Source organism: Fukomys damarensis, unplaced genomic scaffold (assembly GCF_012274545.1).
Source record: "Fukomys damarensis isolate Sample0158 unplaced genomic scaffold, DMR_v1.0_HiC HiC_scaffold_4, whole genome shotgun sequence".
Lineage (NCBI taxonomy): Eukaryota > Metazoa > Chordata > Mammalia > Rodentia > Bathyergidae > Fukomys > Fukomys damarensis.
In genome coordinates this window covers 8,367,008-8,384,055 of record NW_022900916.1, presented here as the reverse complement: position 1 = coordinate 8,384,055, position 17,048 = coordinate 8,367,008, and the positions used below count along the sequence as shown (strand labels likewise).

Sequence of the window (17,048 nt, the reverse complement as noted above, 5' to 3'; positions counted from 1 at the left end):
TATCCCCAAAAATTTATTCTTTTGGTTTAAGACCTGATTGAAAGTTTTCTAATGCCTACTGGTATGCTTGTTGTAAGAAATTATATTGGTCGTAGGAAAACCTCTTACATTTTCAACTGTGAAAGACAGGCTCAGTTTAGTAGGTATCTTTATTTTTTTAAATGTTCCTATTTACTTTCCTTTTTCTAGCCTTGAATCTCTGAACAACAAGAAAGATACTAATAATTGTTTTTTTTTTTTAATGTCTCCAGTCTACTAAGCTTGAACTGCTACCAAATAGAGCTGGATATCTTTGTAACTTTCATCATGATGGAACTGTTGAACTGTACCATAATTAAGTGGGAATATGGGCAGCTAACCACAAGTTCCAGAGAGTTTATTATCTCAGGGATGTTGTATTCTGGTGTTCTTTGTCTCTAGCACCGCATGAAACACTTTGAATGACTGTGCTTCCTTTCCAGGTCCAGCGCCACCCGCTTCCGCTGGAGCCAGAACTACTACACAGCCCAGGATGAGTGGGCTCTAGACAGCATTTACATTGGGCAGCAGTGCCCCAACATGTGCAATGGTCACGGCTCATGCGACCACGGCATGTGCAGGTCTGTGCTCCACAGAGGGCTGCCCATCCCTGGCCCCTGGGGTTTGTATCTGTGAGCGAGCCACGGTGCCTGCTATCAGTCAGGGGCTGGGTGCTACTTGAGAACATGCCATTCAGTTCCTACTCTGAGTGTGTAAGATATTGTCACATTAAACTATGAATCAAACCATATAGTTCATCAAGATGAGGCCTCCTGGGTTTCAATTTCAGAGCGTATTGAAAAGATCCTCAGTGTTGTTTCCCATTTCTCTGTGGACACTCTTAAAGTCCTCCTGTGCCACTTTACCAGAAAGAAGCTCAGAGTTGTCCATGCAGGGAGAGGGTGATCACCACGGAGGAGTCAGAGAGAGGAGCACCCAAGAGTATGTCAGGACTTTAAGGACCCATCATGTAAGCAGGAAGAGGAGCTGCAAAACATGGCCAGGGTTACACGTGGGGTCAGCAGGCAGACGTGTGTGTGTCTGTCTTTATAAGGCTCTGGGAAAGCCCCACTGTCCCTTGCTTCCCCATAAGCACACACACCTGTGTCCTTCCTTATTCCCTGACTCCTGACTTCTGCCTTTATACCACTATATCTTTTAAGAAGGGATTCTCTCCACCACCACCACCCCCGCCCCGCCACACATGCACATTGATGCTGTAGAGAAAATTCTGCAGTGAGTGCTGAGAGAAATCGGGATGTGTGAAACGTCTTGGGTGGGGCAGCTGCAGTCTTCCAAGCAAGCTCCTGACTTGGTTCCCCGGCCTTTCTGTCTTGCAGGTGTGACCAGGGATACCGAGGCACTGAGTGCCTCCCAGAAGCCACACTTCCATCCACAATCATGTCAGATTTTGAGAACCAAAATGGTTGGGAGTCTGACTGGCAAGAAGTTATTGGGGGAGAAATTGTAAAACCAGAACAAGGCTGTGGGGTCATCTCTTCAGGATCGTCTCTGTACTTCAGCAAGGTATGGCTAAGGACTGGCTGTGTCATCAGGACGGTGGTCAGTGTAATGTGTGACTCTCCACAGGACGGCCCGAATCCACTGGTGCGGAGCAGGAAGGGTTGGACTGTTCCCCGTATTCCCTGCTTTTGACTGGGCTTTGTCAAGTCTGTCCTTCACTCCATCTTGGCCAACTCTTGCAGTGTTCTTTTTGTTTCAGGTTCATTCAAATCCAGGTTAGGCCAGCTTAAAATTCCTACCCTTCTCATTCCTAACTTAAAACCCACTGCTTTGCTTTCCTCCAGTGGCAGGTAGGCTTGTGTCCTGAGGTTATTAAGTGGAGCAGGCTCCTGGTCTCTTCTCACCCTGACCTTTAGAAGGCTGGAAATATGCAGACCTGGGATGAGCAATGAGCAGAGTGGAATCGGTGGGTTTAGGGGTTAAATACATCAATTCTGGAGCCAGGCTACACAACCCGGTACTATTCTGCCTCTTCTTAGGTCTGTAACTGTAAGCACATTACTCAATCTTCTTGTAATTTAGCTTTGTCAACTGTAAAGAGGAGAGAATAAGAGTCATTAGGTAGTTATGTAGATTAAATGAGTTAGTATTTGTCAGTCATGTAGAGCAGTCCCTGACATATAGAAGGAACTTCTGTAAGTATTCATTAAATCAGTCAGTCCATGCATCTTGGGAATAGGATTGGAGGATGGAGGAATAATGGTAATGGGGTATGCAGAGGTTCCTAGGGCACTGGCCAGCTTTCCTTGGTGAGCAGACACCTCGGGTCCTACTCTGACTCTGTTTGGTGACTGCTGGTGGAATTTGCTGATGTCTGGCACTCTGCCGAGAAAGTTTTCCTTGCAGTGTTCAGCTTCCCAGATCTGGGCGTGCAGATTGGCAAATACTAACTGAGCCTGACGTGTGAGGCAGAATCACCGGGTCTGGTCCTCTTGAAAACCCCTCAACTCCTGTTGCTTATTTAGGGCAGGAGAGAGGGAAGCACCTCGTTCTCCTCCTTCCTACAATACAAGCAGGACATTGTTTTCCATTCATCTCCTTATTTTGTGTTCAGAAGGACTAGAGGGAGGTCCCCTCTTCAACCTGAGCAACACGTCTAGCTTGAATCGCTGACAGCTCTCTTAGAACTTCTTTCCAAAAGGGACTATAGCCACTGGTACAATTGGAAACGTCTCCCTTTACATCACATACCAAATAGGCAGGTGTGGGTGGTGTGCCATGGGGCTGATATACTGCAGACTCTGTTTGGGCAGAATTCCAAGAAAAATTAATTTGTTCAAGTGCAAAAATAGGGACAGGTTTTGTTTTGATGCAGGTGCAGAACAAAGAATCAGCAAGCAAACGACAAAAAAAAAAAAAAATGATAGAAAACCAAGAATGCACTCCACTGACCAGTATTTCCTATTTACTGACATCGAAGGCCCCTGATGAGTACTGTTAAAGATATAGTCGATACATGATCAATATACATTGTATAGATCTGGGTATACCATGGGATGGTGCAGAAATGGAAAGTCTGTGCTTGCCATAAGAATTGATTTTAAAATAAGATTATGTGTCCTTCACTAATATGTAGTCAAACACCCCAATAAATGCATGTGTACAGGTTTGGGCTCCATAGCAATATTCTTTTCACTTAATTCAAGACAGTCTCAGGAATCAGACTCCCTGGGTTTTGTATCTGTACTCCAAAGCTCATTTACTGATTTATCTAACAAAGTCATAACATCTCTCTGTGTATCAGTTTTCTTGAAAACTGAGATGTTGGGGATAATAATTAGTTAATGCAGGTAAAGAACCAAGAATAATATTGGGTACAGAGAAAAAGCACCATAGACGTTACTGTCATAATTCTATTTTATGAGAATTTCAAACTGGTATCACCAAATATTTACACATTTATGTGCTGCCACTTACTTAAAAATCACTATTTTAAAATAAATTTATTCAGAGCTGCTTAGTTCTAAGTGGGAGAAGCCACCTTATGCCAAAAAGCAGGAAATTGGGTCCATGCAGTAAAAACCCAAGGCAGGCTTGGATGGAACTGGCCTAGGAGATATCAGTACTTGGAAATGCCCACAGAACTTTCTCCTGGAGGGTAGACTGTATTTGCTGTCACCAAGAGAGCAGACCCACAGCCACAGAGCTTTGTAAGCAACTCTAGAGAAAAAACAGAGAGTTTCATTTTGGCAGTCTCAGTGACGGGCAGGAACGGTGTAATCTGGCAGGACGGTGGGGTACACTGTTCGGATGCTCCACCAGCAAGCACTTTGAAGTGGAGCTTAGGCAATAACTGGAAAGGCTTGTGCCCACCACCCTAGATTAGTTAATCTGAAAATATTCTTCCATCCTTTCCCTTGTCTTTCTTCGAGAAATGTTCAGCATAGTCTCCAGTATTCCAGTATTCCTGCATCATTGGTATTCGTTGTTCAAGCATCATCCCCTGTGCCACCAGAGCTCTCCTCCTCGTCCTCCTCATCCATGATTCTGCCAGTTTCCCCTGCCTCCCCTCATCTGTCTCATTCCTACCTTCTCCACTGTCACATAAACCTTTCAGCCTCCTGTTCAAAGCCTGCTAGAGAGAACAATACTGCTATCTATGCTTTGAATTCCTCTCTTTTGTAGATACATTGATCATATTTTATGTGTATTTACTTATCATATAAGTAATGTGCATCTCACAATAGAACCGTCATTCCACCCAGCTAATTGTGATAATTGGATTTTTGTAATTCTCCTCACCTTAGATCTTTATCCTTCTGGCTCATTTCCACATGCCAAGTTTTTCATAAGCTGCTAGATTCAAATTAACCTGCTCAGTTCTGTAGTTTTTCGTCTAAAAAAATCATTCCTCCTGCAATGAGCTTGAGGCATGAAAATACAAAGATCTCTCCAGTGTTGCTCTCACTTACAGTATTTCAAATTAGCAGTTGAAAAATGAAAGCATTTATTACAAGTTGAAAATGCACATTACTTATAAAATTTCCTCAAATACATAGTTAAAATTGAAATTTTGAAAGAATATATTCCTGCTTCAGAATTAATTTCAGTTCTCATTCTTGTGAATATGCTTATTTATTTTGGAATCACTTAATTGGCTTTAAATCTATTAATAGCAATGTACTCTTTTAATTAACTCCAAATATTTCCCCTATGACTTCTAATACCTGAAACCTTTTATTAATGAACTTAGCAGATTAGAGTAGGTTTCACATTATAAATACGAAGGTCTCTCTAGACTGTGCATACTATCTCAGTTTTCCTCCCCAACTTTTAATTGAACTCCTTGTGAACTGAGACCAACTCAGAGAAGTCCATGGATTCACTTTGGCTGAATATGTTTAGGTGGAAAAGTCTCATAAGCAAACCTTCTTTCAGTCCCCTTAGCATGAAACCATTTACACACAACCAGAATGATGATGCCCTTAACGATGTATATCTAACACCTCACAAAAGTACTATGACATGCAGCTGGTGTACAAGTAAAGGAAGCAAGTTCCTGGATTTGAAGGAAACTAACACTTTTGAGACAAAAAGAGACTGGTGATTGTAAAAAGCTTATTTAAGTGATCCCTCACAACCTCTCTGTTGGAGAGCAAGAGGAGGACAAACCAGGAACCTGAGAAACTGGAATACTCTTAAGCTTTGTCCAGAAGTTTCTGTCCTCCCTGTGTCACTTTAATTCCCACAGGAGAGGAGAGCCAGGGCTATTCCCTTAGGAAGGCACACAGTGTGCCAGGCACCTGACATGTCACGTGTTATTTCACCTGACAGTCATAAGGCCCAACAAGGAAAGTGTTTTACACATATTGTACCTTTGAGGAAGCTACAAGTTCAGAAAGGTCACACAGCTAATGAGCAGTATGAATAATGGGCTGAGATTCAGATACAGCTCTGGCTGTCCTCAAAGTTCATGGCCTTTCTTCTCCATTACTCTGCCTGGAGGAGATTTACAAAGCAAGGATTAGGAATGTTTTCATTAAAATTAATTTTGCTTTACTTTTTAAGTATTTTTCAAGTAGCCTTTGATATCATGAGAAATTCTCACGGGGGTCTCAGAACCAAGAGATGATCAGCGATGAAAAGATTGAGCTAAGGTATCTAGGGACAGTTCCCATATCCAGAGCACAAACTGGGAAATGGCTCCACTTGCTCCCGTCACCAAAAGCCAGGGATGAAGCACTTCCACGTGGCGCTAAGATGCTCATGTGAATTTGAAACTAAACAGCAAAATGCCGAAGAGCTTGCCGATGACTGGCAGTGCTTTTTCTGTCCTCTGGAAAGGCTGGGAAGAGGCAGTTGGTGAGCTGGGATCTGGACACTTCCTGGGTGGACTTCGTCCAGTTCTACATCCAGATTGGTGGAGAGAGCGCAGCGTGCAACAAGCCAGACAGCAGAGAGGAGGGCGTCCTCCTTCAGTACAGCAACAACGGGGGCATCCAGTGGCACCTGCTGGCGGAGATGTACTTCTCAGACTTCGGCAGGCCCAGGTAACCGCCCATCTGCTGGGTCTTCCCGTGGTTTCTGGGGATGGGAAAGATTAAATTGTTGCTGAGCCATTCCTAAAATGTTGACAGTTGCAAAAAAATAGACAGACTCATAAATATTTAACATGAAAGATGGCCCAGCATATAAGGATTTCATTTCATTTAAGTGATTGAACAGAAATCATTTGCTCTTGTGTTTGAATTTTTTAAAGATTTTGGAGGAAAAAAAACTTTGACTAGCAGAAAAGTAAGACGATTGGCTGCTGCTTACCCAGAGAAACTCTGTGGTACAGAGTTGGTCCAAGCTTATTTTTCCATTTCAATATTTTATTTTTGTGTTATGTATAAAGAGACTATGTTCTGTTGTTAGATTGAACAGCAAGACGGGGTTTTTTGGTTAAAAGTTCTTAGATGGCTACACCCGCCCCAATCTTGTCTGGAAGTATGTATGAATTAGTCTCTAGATATCAGATTTCTAAAAATTTTCACTGGCCTATCCTTGTGTTTATTTTGATAGATGAAGATCTATAAAATAAAATGTTCTATGCAACTATTGAAGTATTCAGGAAAATGACTCATGTTTAATGATAATAATAGTACTAGGCAGTATATTTCTGTGTATTTAAATTTAGCTCTTTTGCAATTATGTAGCATTTTGAAATTCTGTTTGTATTTTTATATAAATACCATTAAAATCTCATTGTTATTACTTTTACAGTATTTCTTTATATAATCAGTATTTCTATTTTAATGCAAAGACAGAATTCTTTATATGTTGACCACGAATCATTATTAAGCTTTAACATATTAATGTTGCTCCTATTTTACATGTTACAACAGAATTTTGTTGTGTATTGAAAAAAATTATTATTGAGGAATATACGGGTACAGTTCTTACAAACTGAATATATTTTAAACATGCTATGTAAAATATACCTATTTCATAAATTGAATGTTGATTAGTTTCTTGTTTTAAAATATTAAGTCTCTTAAGGGCGACATAATTTTCCGTAAAATAACACAAGCAGATACAAGACTACATTTCTTTTAAAGGAAGGAAAGACACCAGGTGGGTAAAGCAGAAGCCAGGAGAGGCACCTGGGTGGCAGAAGTGACAGAGGATCCAGGGAGGGATGGGAAATGCTGGGCAGGAGACAAAACCCAGTGAAAGCCCCAAGACCAGGGCAGAAGAAGGAATCGATAAGGACGCCAAGCTGCTTCAGTCTGCTGCACCGTAGTGTGTGATTTATTATGTAGATGAGATTTTATGTGTACAACTTGGTGTCCTGTCCTTTAAAACTTTACATTGCATTATAAGCAGTTCTCATGTCGGTATGTTTAAGGTCATTGTTATGTCTATATGACTTACATTATGCACGCATGCAATTATTTATTTCAACTTTCCCTATAAGAAATGATTCTGTGGTGAAATTCCTTACGCGTAGCCCTTTATCCATCCTTCAGTTTATTTATTCATATAAGATTACCAGAAATGGTAACAATTTGAGGTAATGCAAATTATTTTTTCTGGCAATATAATTCTTAGCCTGGAAAGTATTAGGAGGTCAGTGAAGTGACTAGAAAACTATATGAGCAGACAAACATATAATGGCTTCTCCAAATTCCACCTCAAATATTACGCAAAATATTTTATCTCTGGGAATATTCATAAAAGACCAAAAGCATTTAGCAGATTCTTTCAGATTTCTGTGATACTAAACTGGTTGGAAGATATGGGGGGCCTCCTATTCGTGGTGGCAAATTCATAAGTAAATATAAGAAATAACTTAAACAATACTGAAAATGTCTATGAAGGAAGTGGTAAAACTTTAAATTTTCCTTCAAGATATAAAAGAAAACAAGTAAATGGGAGATAATAGTATCCCTGTATGGGAAAACTGGAAACTGTGGTAGAAAGATACCTCTTACTTTGTGACATTAAGAACTTACTGTACATATGAAAAAAAAAAGCATTATTACCTACCAGTGAAATAAATGGTTATTTAATCAAGTGATGATAGGAAAACATGAGTAACCACTTGGGAAATATTTGTTTATATTGTCACTTTATATCACCAAAAATTGTTAAAAATTGATTTCAGATCGAAACAATAGGTTACTATCTGAACTTGGGAAAACAATCTAAATAATACAAATTCAATGAAAAATTCACGAGGAAAAGGGCTACTTACTTTGGAATGGACTACACACAAATATAAAACTACATGTACCTATCAAAAAAACAAAGAAATGAAAATAAAGAAAATAAACTGAGAAATATATTTGCAACCAACATGAGAAGTAATGGATCAGCGTTCTTGTAGGAGCTTATATAAATTATCAAAAGAAAGCACTAAGATCCCAATGGAACAATGAATAAAAGGGATGTGTAAATGTTACAAAAGAGGAAGCACAGATGTTCAATAAAATATGAGTTATATTCATCTTGCATTAAAGAGGTACCACTTTTAACAGTCAAGACAGCATTTTCTAATTATAACACTTAGTGTTCTCTTCACCAGGGAGCAGCGAGATATGATGCGAAAACTTTTATAACCCTTCCAGAAAAGAATTTGAAAAGGAATTTGAAAAATCAAGAGTCTTAAACTTGACCAGTTTATCTGACCTAGTAATACCATTTCTGGTAATCTTATATGAATAAACTGAACTATGGATAAAGTGTTACGTGTGAGGAATTTCACCACAGAATTACTTATTATAGAGAAAGTTGAAATAAATAATTGCATGAGTGCGTAATGTAAATCATATAGACATAACATTGATCTTAAACATACTGACGTGAGAATTGCTTATAATGCAATATAAAGTTTTAAAGTACAGGACACCAAGCTATACATATAAAATCTCACCTACATAATAAATTACACACTAAGATGCAGCAGATTGAAGTGATTCATGCTTCATTTTTAATGCATATTTATGTTTTCTCACAATGAGTAAGAATTCCTTTGGAAATTTTTTTAAATACTATTTTATTGTATTAACATGCAAGGGAATTGTTTCTGTCCATATTTCTTTAAAAAGATACGGCCATTGTCATAATAATCAGAAGAACTTGGTGAATCAAAGTCAGTTGAAATATTTTCTCTCTTTTCCAAAATTTACAATTCCAAACGAAATGAACCTGACCCGGACTCAACTTTCTTATAACATTAAACCTCTTGTCTGTCCAAATTTAGAAACTTCAAAAATGTCAAGAGATCAAACCAAACTAAACTTTCTCTGTTGCTTCCTTTGCTATTTCATCACCGCTAAGAAGTACACAGCTTTTCCTTTCCCAACCACAGTGATTTGCTTGTGTGCAGATTTGTCTACCTGGAGCTTCCAGTGGCTGCTAAGACCCCTTGCACCCGGTTCCGCTGGTGGCAGCCCGTGTTCTCAGGGGAGGATTATGACCAGTGGGCAGTCGACGACATCATTATTCTGTCAGAGAAGCAGAAGCAAGTTATCCCAGTTGTCCACCCAACTCTGCCTCAGGTAAATCTCAAATGCTGGAACTCCAAGAAGCAGAGGGAAGAGATAAAGAACTGTCAACTTCCTAAAGTATTTAGTGCTTGACACTGAACTGTGTAATATAAATTTAAGTTTTTGTACTTAACTTTTTGTTACTTCTCTAGCCCAGGAGTTCATAGGTTATGTAGATGTGAGAAGACTGCAGAGTCTGGTTAAGCCATCAAGCAAGATTGTTTGTGTTTTGGGCTGGGGATTTGGCTCAGTGGTTCCACCACCTGCCTCGCAAGCACAAGGTCCCAGGTTCAATCCCCAGTACCCCTCAAAAATTGTTTGTGCTTTATAAAGTGTTTAGGCACACAATGTGTTAAATAGTTTTGGTTATTAAATCATCAGGACAAAACATTAATGGCAGCATAGAAAAAGTTAATAATCTATTTGTTCTTCTGTATTTTACTAGAAGTGCAAATGGCCCAGCATGTCATAATTGAAAGTTCCTTTCTTGTTTTCAAAGCTATCCAATCGCTTTCCTGTTTTATTTGTATCATTTCTATTAGAACTTTTACGAGAAGCCAGCTTTTGATTACCCTATGAATCAAATGAGTGTGTGGTTGATGCTGGCTAATGAAGGCATGGTTAAAAATGAAACCTTCTGTGCTACCACACCCTCAGCCATGGTGTTTGGAAAATCAGATGGAGATCGGTTTGCAGTCACTCGGGATCTGACCCTGAAACCCGGATATGTGCTACAGTTCAAGGTATTTATGAACGAACATCTTCCCAGAGCAGGTTAAGGAGCAAACTTGTCTTCCAGATTTATAAGTGATTCCCTGGTCTTAGAATGACAGTGTTTTCCAACTCTACTCATTAACAGTTTATCAATTTTTAAGAAATCACCAAAGTTGTGCATCATTATATTTCCTCAAGTGCTTAAGGAAATCTTCCATAAAAATAAATTTGGCTTTAAGGACTGTTATCTGATTATAGCTTACTGAATCTTATGCTTCTGAATGGTATTGCATAAATTCTCTTTTTCAGTTTAATAGTAGTTTTCGGACATAAGAATTATTTTATACTTTTATTACAGGATTTTTTTTAATTCCCTTCTTTTAACTCAGTAAATTTTTGTTCCACTTAACATTGTTCTTCTAAAAGCTCATTGTCTTTCGATGAGCTGTGATAATATATCAACATGTATAGTGAATATTTGCTTTGACAAGCTCTTGTCTCAGAACCCTAATCAAAATTTTATTGTGTTTATAATAAAATCCCATTGGTGAATTCTGGGGTCGAAAGTAATGCAGTTTTAATGAACCAGCACAAGTACATGGTCCTTACATAATGGCAGGATGCAGATGCTAAATAATTTACAAATGGAATTATTAAAGAGATCAGATGTTTATAGAAAGCTCTTCAAATATAATTTCCACAGGTCTGTAAACAAGGAAGTTAGTCATAAATAATATGATTAGTAAAATGTTACCCTTGCTTGGATTTTGATGCCAAAGTATAATAAAAATACATTTTTTGGTAACACTTAAAGTGGTAACAAAATAGCATCAGTAGCCAATACATTTCCAGAATCCTATGCTGTTTCTCATCCGAGACATTTTCAGTTTAATTAGTCATGAAATCATGGTAGTATAGGCATTAAATTCTATAAGATGATACGCAGAAGCTTAAAAAACTGAAGAAATTTTTATACGTTTTAAGTACTTAAAGGGAAAGTGCACGGTGCTTGAGAAAAATCATGGTTTTGCATTAAAAGCACAGCTGTTATTTCATTGTTACTAATACACATAAAATATGGATTATTCAAGAGTCGATAATTAATGCATATTTGAAACCTGTATACAAGAACTGTTGTTGTCATTTGTATAAAAGTGTCCCATGCTGGTACATCTTCGTTACTATCAGCCATTTCACAAACACTAGGTCCTGGGTATGTAGAAAGAGAAAATAGGGCCCTAGTCCTTAAGATGCTCAGAATCAAGAGATGAGCGAAGAGTCAATAGTCCCAGTGCAGTCACAGGAATGCTGTAGTTGAAGGAGGCTCTAGGTGCTATGGGAGTGTCCTGCATAATGACTGATGTGGAGCAGGTACACAAAACACGGTTGTCGGTGGGTGGATGGATGGACAGACACATGGATGGGTGCAGGGATGAATAGAGGCATAGATGGATTGAAATTAAAAAGCTTCTAAAGATTTAGCTATCTAAAGAATGGAAGGGGAGGAATTCCAGGTAAAAGCAACAAAATAGATGAAAGTGCAAGTGAGACTGACAAATTTGCGTACTGAGGAATAGGGATTATGATCAGCCAAGATTAGACATAAAGCTGATTTTGATTGGCATTGTGTTTTATACTAAGTCACTTGGAGATTATCCCAAGAATGAGTCATGAAAGATTTTCAATCCTGTGAGTGCCAGGCAGGATCAGATCTCATTTGGATAGCAATATGGATGTTTACCTAACAGGAAGGGAAACACTCCTATTTCTGGAAGAGTCACCAAGCACATTCATGCAGAAAATATGTACAAAGCCTGTGTGTTTCAGGCACTATTGTAGGCTATGAAAATAAATATAAATATAGAGCTGGAGGTGGAGTGTGGTTACCATTTTCCAAAGAATTGTCAGGTTAGCCTCACTAATAAAATGTTATTTAAGCTACAACCTATAGAAAGTGAAGGAGTGAGTTATGTAACTTCCTAGGAAAGATTATTTCAGTTGTAGGGAACAAAAGGTATCAGGGTTTAGGTGTGAATGTTCTTGGAAATGTTCTAGAAACCACAAGGATGCCATATTGACCATGGCAGAGAAAGTATTTCAGTAGGATATGAAGGGGGGGGAAAGTAAGGGACAAACTTTGAGTTCTGTTTTATTCAAAATTGCTAACACAGAAATGACATGCTCTGACTCAAGCCTTTAAAGAATTGCTCTGATTGGGCTGAAAATTTAACTCAGTGGTTCTGCCGCCTGTCTTGTAAGCGCAAGGACCCAAGTTCGATCCCCGGTACCAAAAAAAAAAAAGAATCGCTCTGATGACTGTGCTGGGAATAAACCAGTAGGGCTGCAGCAGATACCAGACAGCAGCCATTGCCATGACTCAAGTAAGATATGATGGGAGTGTGCGACAGTGGAGGAAACTAAGAAGGATGTAACTATAATAAAAATGAAATATGGCCAGGGTAAAAAGCACAGTTAGGGTTAGAAAGATAAGGTAAGTCTTGGAAATGTTGAAGGGGACAGTCTACAGGGGCTGGTGATCTGTTATCATAATAGAATATTATATATTTCTGGGTCTACTCACTGAAATAGGGGAAGAGAACGATTTGTTTCATGAAAACTGGCTTTGTCATGAGGAGGTGGGGTGCCTACAGCCTGCTAAAAGGACAGTGAACAAGAAGCAGTTATATATCCAGAGAGCAGGAGAGAAAACAGAAATGGGAATCCGGGGTGTTCAGAAGCCACTCGAAATTATGATTGTGAATGAGATTGGTCATGTATAGAATCCAACTGAAGAAAAAAGATATGTTCTCTTCAATACTGTATGTGATAATAAATTATTATGTTAGAAAGCAAGAGGAAAGTTATAGACTCATGATACCTTCAACTCTATGACCAAAATTTATACAGTAAAACTTTGGCTTGTGAACAAAATTCATTGCAGAAACATGCCTGTAATCCAAAGCACTTGTGTATCAAAATGAATTTCCCCATAAGAAATAATGGAAACTGCCGGGGATTTAGCTCAGCAGTTCCGCCGCCTGCACACAAGGACCCGAGTTCAATCCCTGGTACGAAAAACAATAATAATAATAATAATAGTGGAAACTTAGAAGATTTGTTCCACAACCCAAAAATATTCATGTAAAAATAATTACAGTACTGAAATATAATATAAAAATAAAATACAAAATATAGAGATAAATAAACTAATATGCACTTACCTTTGAAAATTTTTATGGCTGGTGTGAGGGAGACGAGAGAGGAGGGTTTTTGTGACTTTCACTATCACTAATGGACTCACTATTCTCTACTGGCTCGATGGAATCTTTTTCTCTTCTTTAACAAGGAACCTATCCAGTGACACTTGATTTTGCCTCCTTTTGAGGTTTTCCTGAAACGTGACATTGAATTGGCATTAAACAGATTCACTGCCCACACTGCTACAACTTTATTCAGGTGGTGGTTTTGTACAAAATTGTGCATTGCGTCCCACAGTTTACCCATCCCCCCAGTCTCATTTGAAATGAGCAATTCCTCTGCCTTTTCCTCCTCTCCTCCATAACTTCTTGCTGTTGGGAAATGATTAGTCATAATTCTGCAGAGAGAGAGAGGACAGCGGGGCCATTGGCTCGGTTGTGATCAAGTGATGTTCAGCATCACATACTTACTCATATTTGTGAGACATCATTCACTATCAAGTTAAAATGTATTAGAAATATTTGCTTATCTTGTGCAACACGTACAGAAAAAATTACTCACAATCTGTGGTTTTACTGTACTTTCTTAGAAAGAGCAGAAAGGTAAAAAATAAAATATGCTGGGGCGTTGAGATTTAGGTTGCCTTCTTTATAGTTTGTTAGTTTTTCAAACAGTTCCAACAATCCTCTATTCAAGTGCACGAAACTGTAGCGTTTCATCTCTGGATGATGTTGCTTAATTGATGCTATGACAGGAACTGAGCTCTTTCATCCATACTGACACTGATTTCTTATTGAGCTTTGGCAGAGCTTCCTGCTCCCCTGGAAACAGAGAGGCTGCCCTCTCTCAGTGACCACATTCTAAAGAGGATGCTACATTTCCATCCTCTGCTTCCCTGTTTGTACTCTCTGCGGGGAGAATGAAGCAACTTTTTAATGTCTTATCTTTTGTCGGGGGTGGGAGAAACGGAGTCACTGTACTTCTCTCTTCTGTTAAGCTGAGAATCCCAGCTCTCTGTTATGAAGTCCTTTTGCTGCCTACACAGAGAATTCTGGAGTTCGTGGAAAGGTCTTGGTTGGGATTCAGCTGCGTGGTTATTATTATTAATTTCATACAGACCCAGTAGAAAGGGCTGTGGCTGTGGTAGGAGCCTCATCCCTAAATGGTGTCTTGCAATCAAATCCCTGTATAATTTTCTTCTCCCTTTTAACAGCTAAACATAGGATGTGCCAGTCAATTCAGCAGTACAGCCCCCGTCCTTCTTCAGTACTCCCATGATGCTGGGATGTCCTGGGTCCTGGTGAAGGAAGGCTGTTTCCCAGCTTCTGCAGGCAAAGGATGTGAAGGGAACTCCAGAGAACTGAGTGAGCCCACTGTGTATCACACAGGGGACTTTGAAGAATGGACAAGAATCACTATTGTTATTCCAAGGTCGCTTGCATCCAGGTAAAGTAATCCTTCTTTATGTGATACAGCTGCCATTTCTTGGGGATATTCACTTACCTCAGTATCTTTATTTAAAATATTTCAGTAACTCAGTTCAAGTAATCTGGATGTTCCTTATCCTACTTGGGATTTGTGAGGAAAAGCCTACTAGGATAAAACTTCCAGAAGGGGTAGCATGTGTGTGTTTGTGTGTACAGCACATGCTTACACACACACTTGTAAGTGAAACACACTCCCTCATTAATTTATTGAACAAACATTTACTGGGCACCTGCCTATGTCTACTAGTGTTGTGAGTCTGAGTATACAGCAGTGAGCGAAAGATGTTAAAGGCTAAGAGAACTGTAAAGTGTTATTATATGTAGCTTTCACTATATAGAGATATTTAATCATTTAATGCCTCCTCACGTGAATTTGAGTATGTTGCAATACAAGTGATCCCTGTAAATGACTATTAAAACAATAAGACAGTAGAGGAAAAGATTAAAAGTCAGTTGATAGAGAAATGAGATGTAAGGACTGAGAATTTAAAGTGAGCCAGTTGAATTACTAGAGCAATAAATTTAACTCTTAGCTTTCCTGGCAGCTACAACAAAAGGGGAAAATTAGGACAATTTAGTTCTTATTGTTGAGTGAAAAGAAAACAAGCAAACACATTCTGATTCTGAAAGAACACATATACTTTTTCCCAGGCTTAATATTCTGGAATAAATTTGTAGCATCTGTGTGGTACATAAAGTAGGTAACACGGAAATCAGTATTTTTAACTTCTATCATTTCACAAAAGATTAAAAAAAAATTCTTCAAAAGCTTTGTAAAGTCTTCCAGTAGACACTTCTTACTGAATCGTGGAACTAATGTTAATTGTGACTCAGTCGAGTCATCTGGGTTTGGAGCGGAGATGATGTAAGCCTATCTGCTGCTCTCTGGTGCTGTAATAACGACTGGGATGCTCACTAGTGCCGGTCAGCCATACTTCACCTTCTCTCCTTCCTGGGACAGGGTAGGGTTGTATCTCCCTGCACCCTTTACACTTCGGCGTGGCATAATACAATGTGAATGGATAGAAAAGGCTGCCTTTGAGATCCACGTGCCTTTTGCCATGCTCCCCGCTTCAGGGAGGTACGACTGCAGTGAACCCTCTATCAGCCTAGTCCCTGTGGTAAGAAGACTCCCTTGTTGTGTTAAACTACAAGATCCTGGCTGGTATAACGCTAAAAGCTTAGCAAACCGTAACGGTGGCTTATCTGTGAAGTTTGTAGAGACTATTCTGTCTGTGACATCTTTCAGCCAACTGATCACCAGATTTCCTAAGCAAGGTAAAATAAACTGCTTATGTTGTCTACCTCCGTGATTACTTAGGCGTGCACACTTCAAAACATTATACCAAAGCTGTTGGTAGACAAATCTCCAGGGTCGGAAAGGTGCTTCTTTGGTCAAATATGTAAAACTGCCTGTGCTAGTCTGATAAACCTTGAAGCATAATCTTTAAATACCAGCTATTTTAAGAAATAGCTATTAAGCTACTTCAATGAGTAGATTCAAGTCAATTCCTTTGTCTTCATATGTCAGTGTTCTTTGTAGTTTATCAAAGAGAGACAAATGCTTTCGATATTTGATATGTAGGTGGCAGAGCTAATGACTATCACTTTTAATGGAACAAGAATTTCACTTGCAGCTTGCTTTAGTTAGAATACAGATCCACTACTGTATCAGAGAAACACACAAACACAAACGCTTAAAAGGTTTAAATGAGGTAGTTCAGACATTCTCATATGATGGTCCCAAAGATGGGCAGTTCAGAATCGATAGCTAGGCTCTGCCATGCTGATCACATGATTCCGTCTTGGGAGCCAGTGCTTGTCGTCTCTTAACCAATGAGAGGAAAGGGAATCGAGGATGCATAGATGCATTACTTTTTTTTTTAGCTTTATTTACATTTATTGAATTCTTTTTTCTTCTTCATTGAGTTTATTGGTACATTTTAGGGATACAGTACCGTTACATTCATTATTGGGATCTTGTGCCTTTACATAACAGGTCTTGGTTCTCATTTTTTCCCCATTCCCCTGCCCGCCCTTCACCCCCTCCTCCCCTCCCCTTTTACAAACATTTTATTTCCATTTTTTCATTTTCTCCTGTTTTTTTCTTTCCCTTATTACCTTCCCTACCCTT

At 39.1% G+C, this 17,048-nt stretch overlaps 1 protein-coding gene across 1 annotated transcript in view; it reads left to right on the top strand.

Moving 5' to 3' along the window:
• Window positions 1-17,048, top strand: part of Reln (reelin) — a 295,852-nt gene that overhangs the window by 194,983 nt on the left and 83,821 nt on the right. Inside the window, exons 23-28 of the mRNA XM_033755897.1 lie at window positions 462-599; window positions 1,359-1,545; window positions 5,827-6,032; window positions 9,356-9,527; window positions 10,058-10,258; window positions 14,641-14,873. Of these exons, the coding sequence (XP_033611788.1) occupies window positions 462-599; window positions 1,359-1,545; window positions 5,827-6,032; window positions 9,356-9,527; window positions 10,058-10,258; window positions 14,641-14,873 (1,137 nt within the window). The remainder of the gene's footprint in view (window positions 1-461; window positions 600-1,358; window positions 1,546-5,826; window positions 6,033-9,355; window positions 9,528-10,057; window positions 10,259-14,640; window positions 14,874-17,048) is intronic.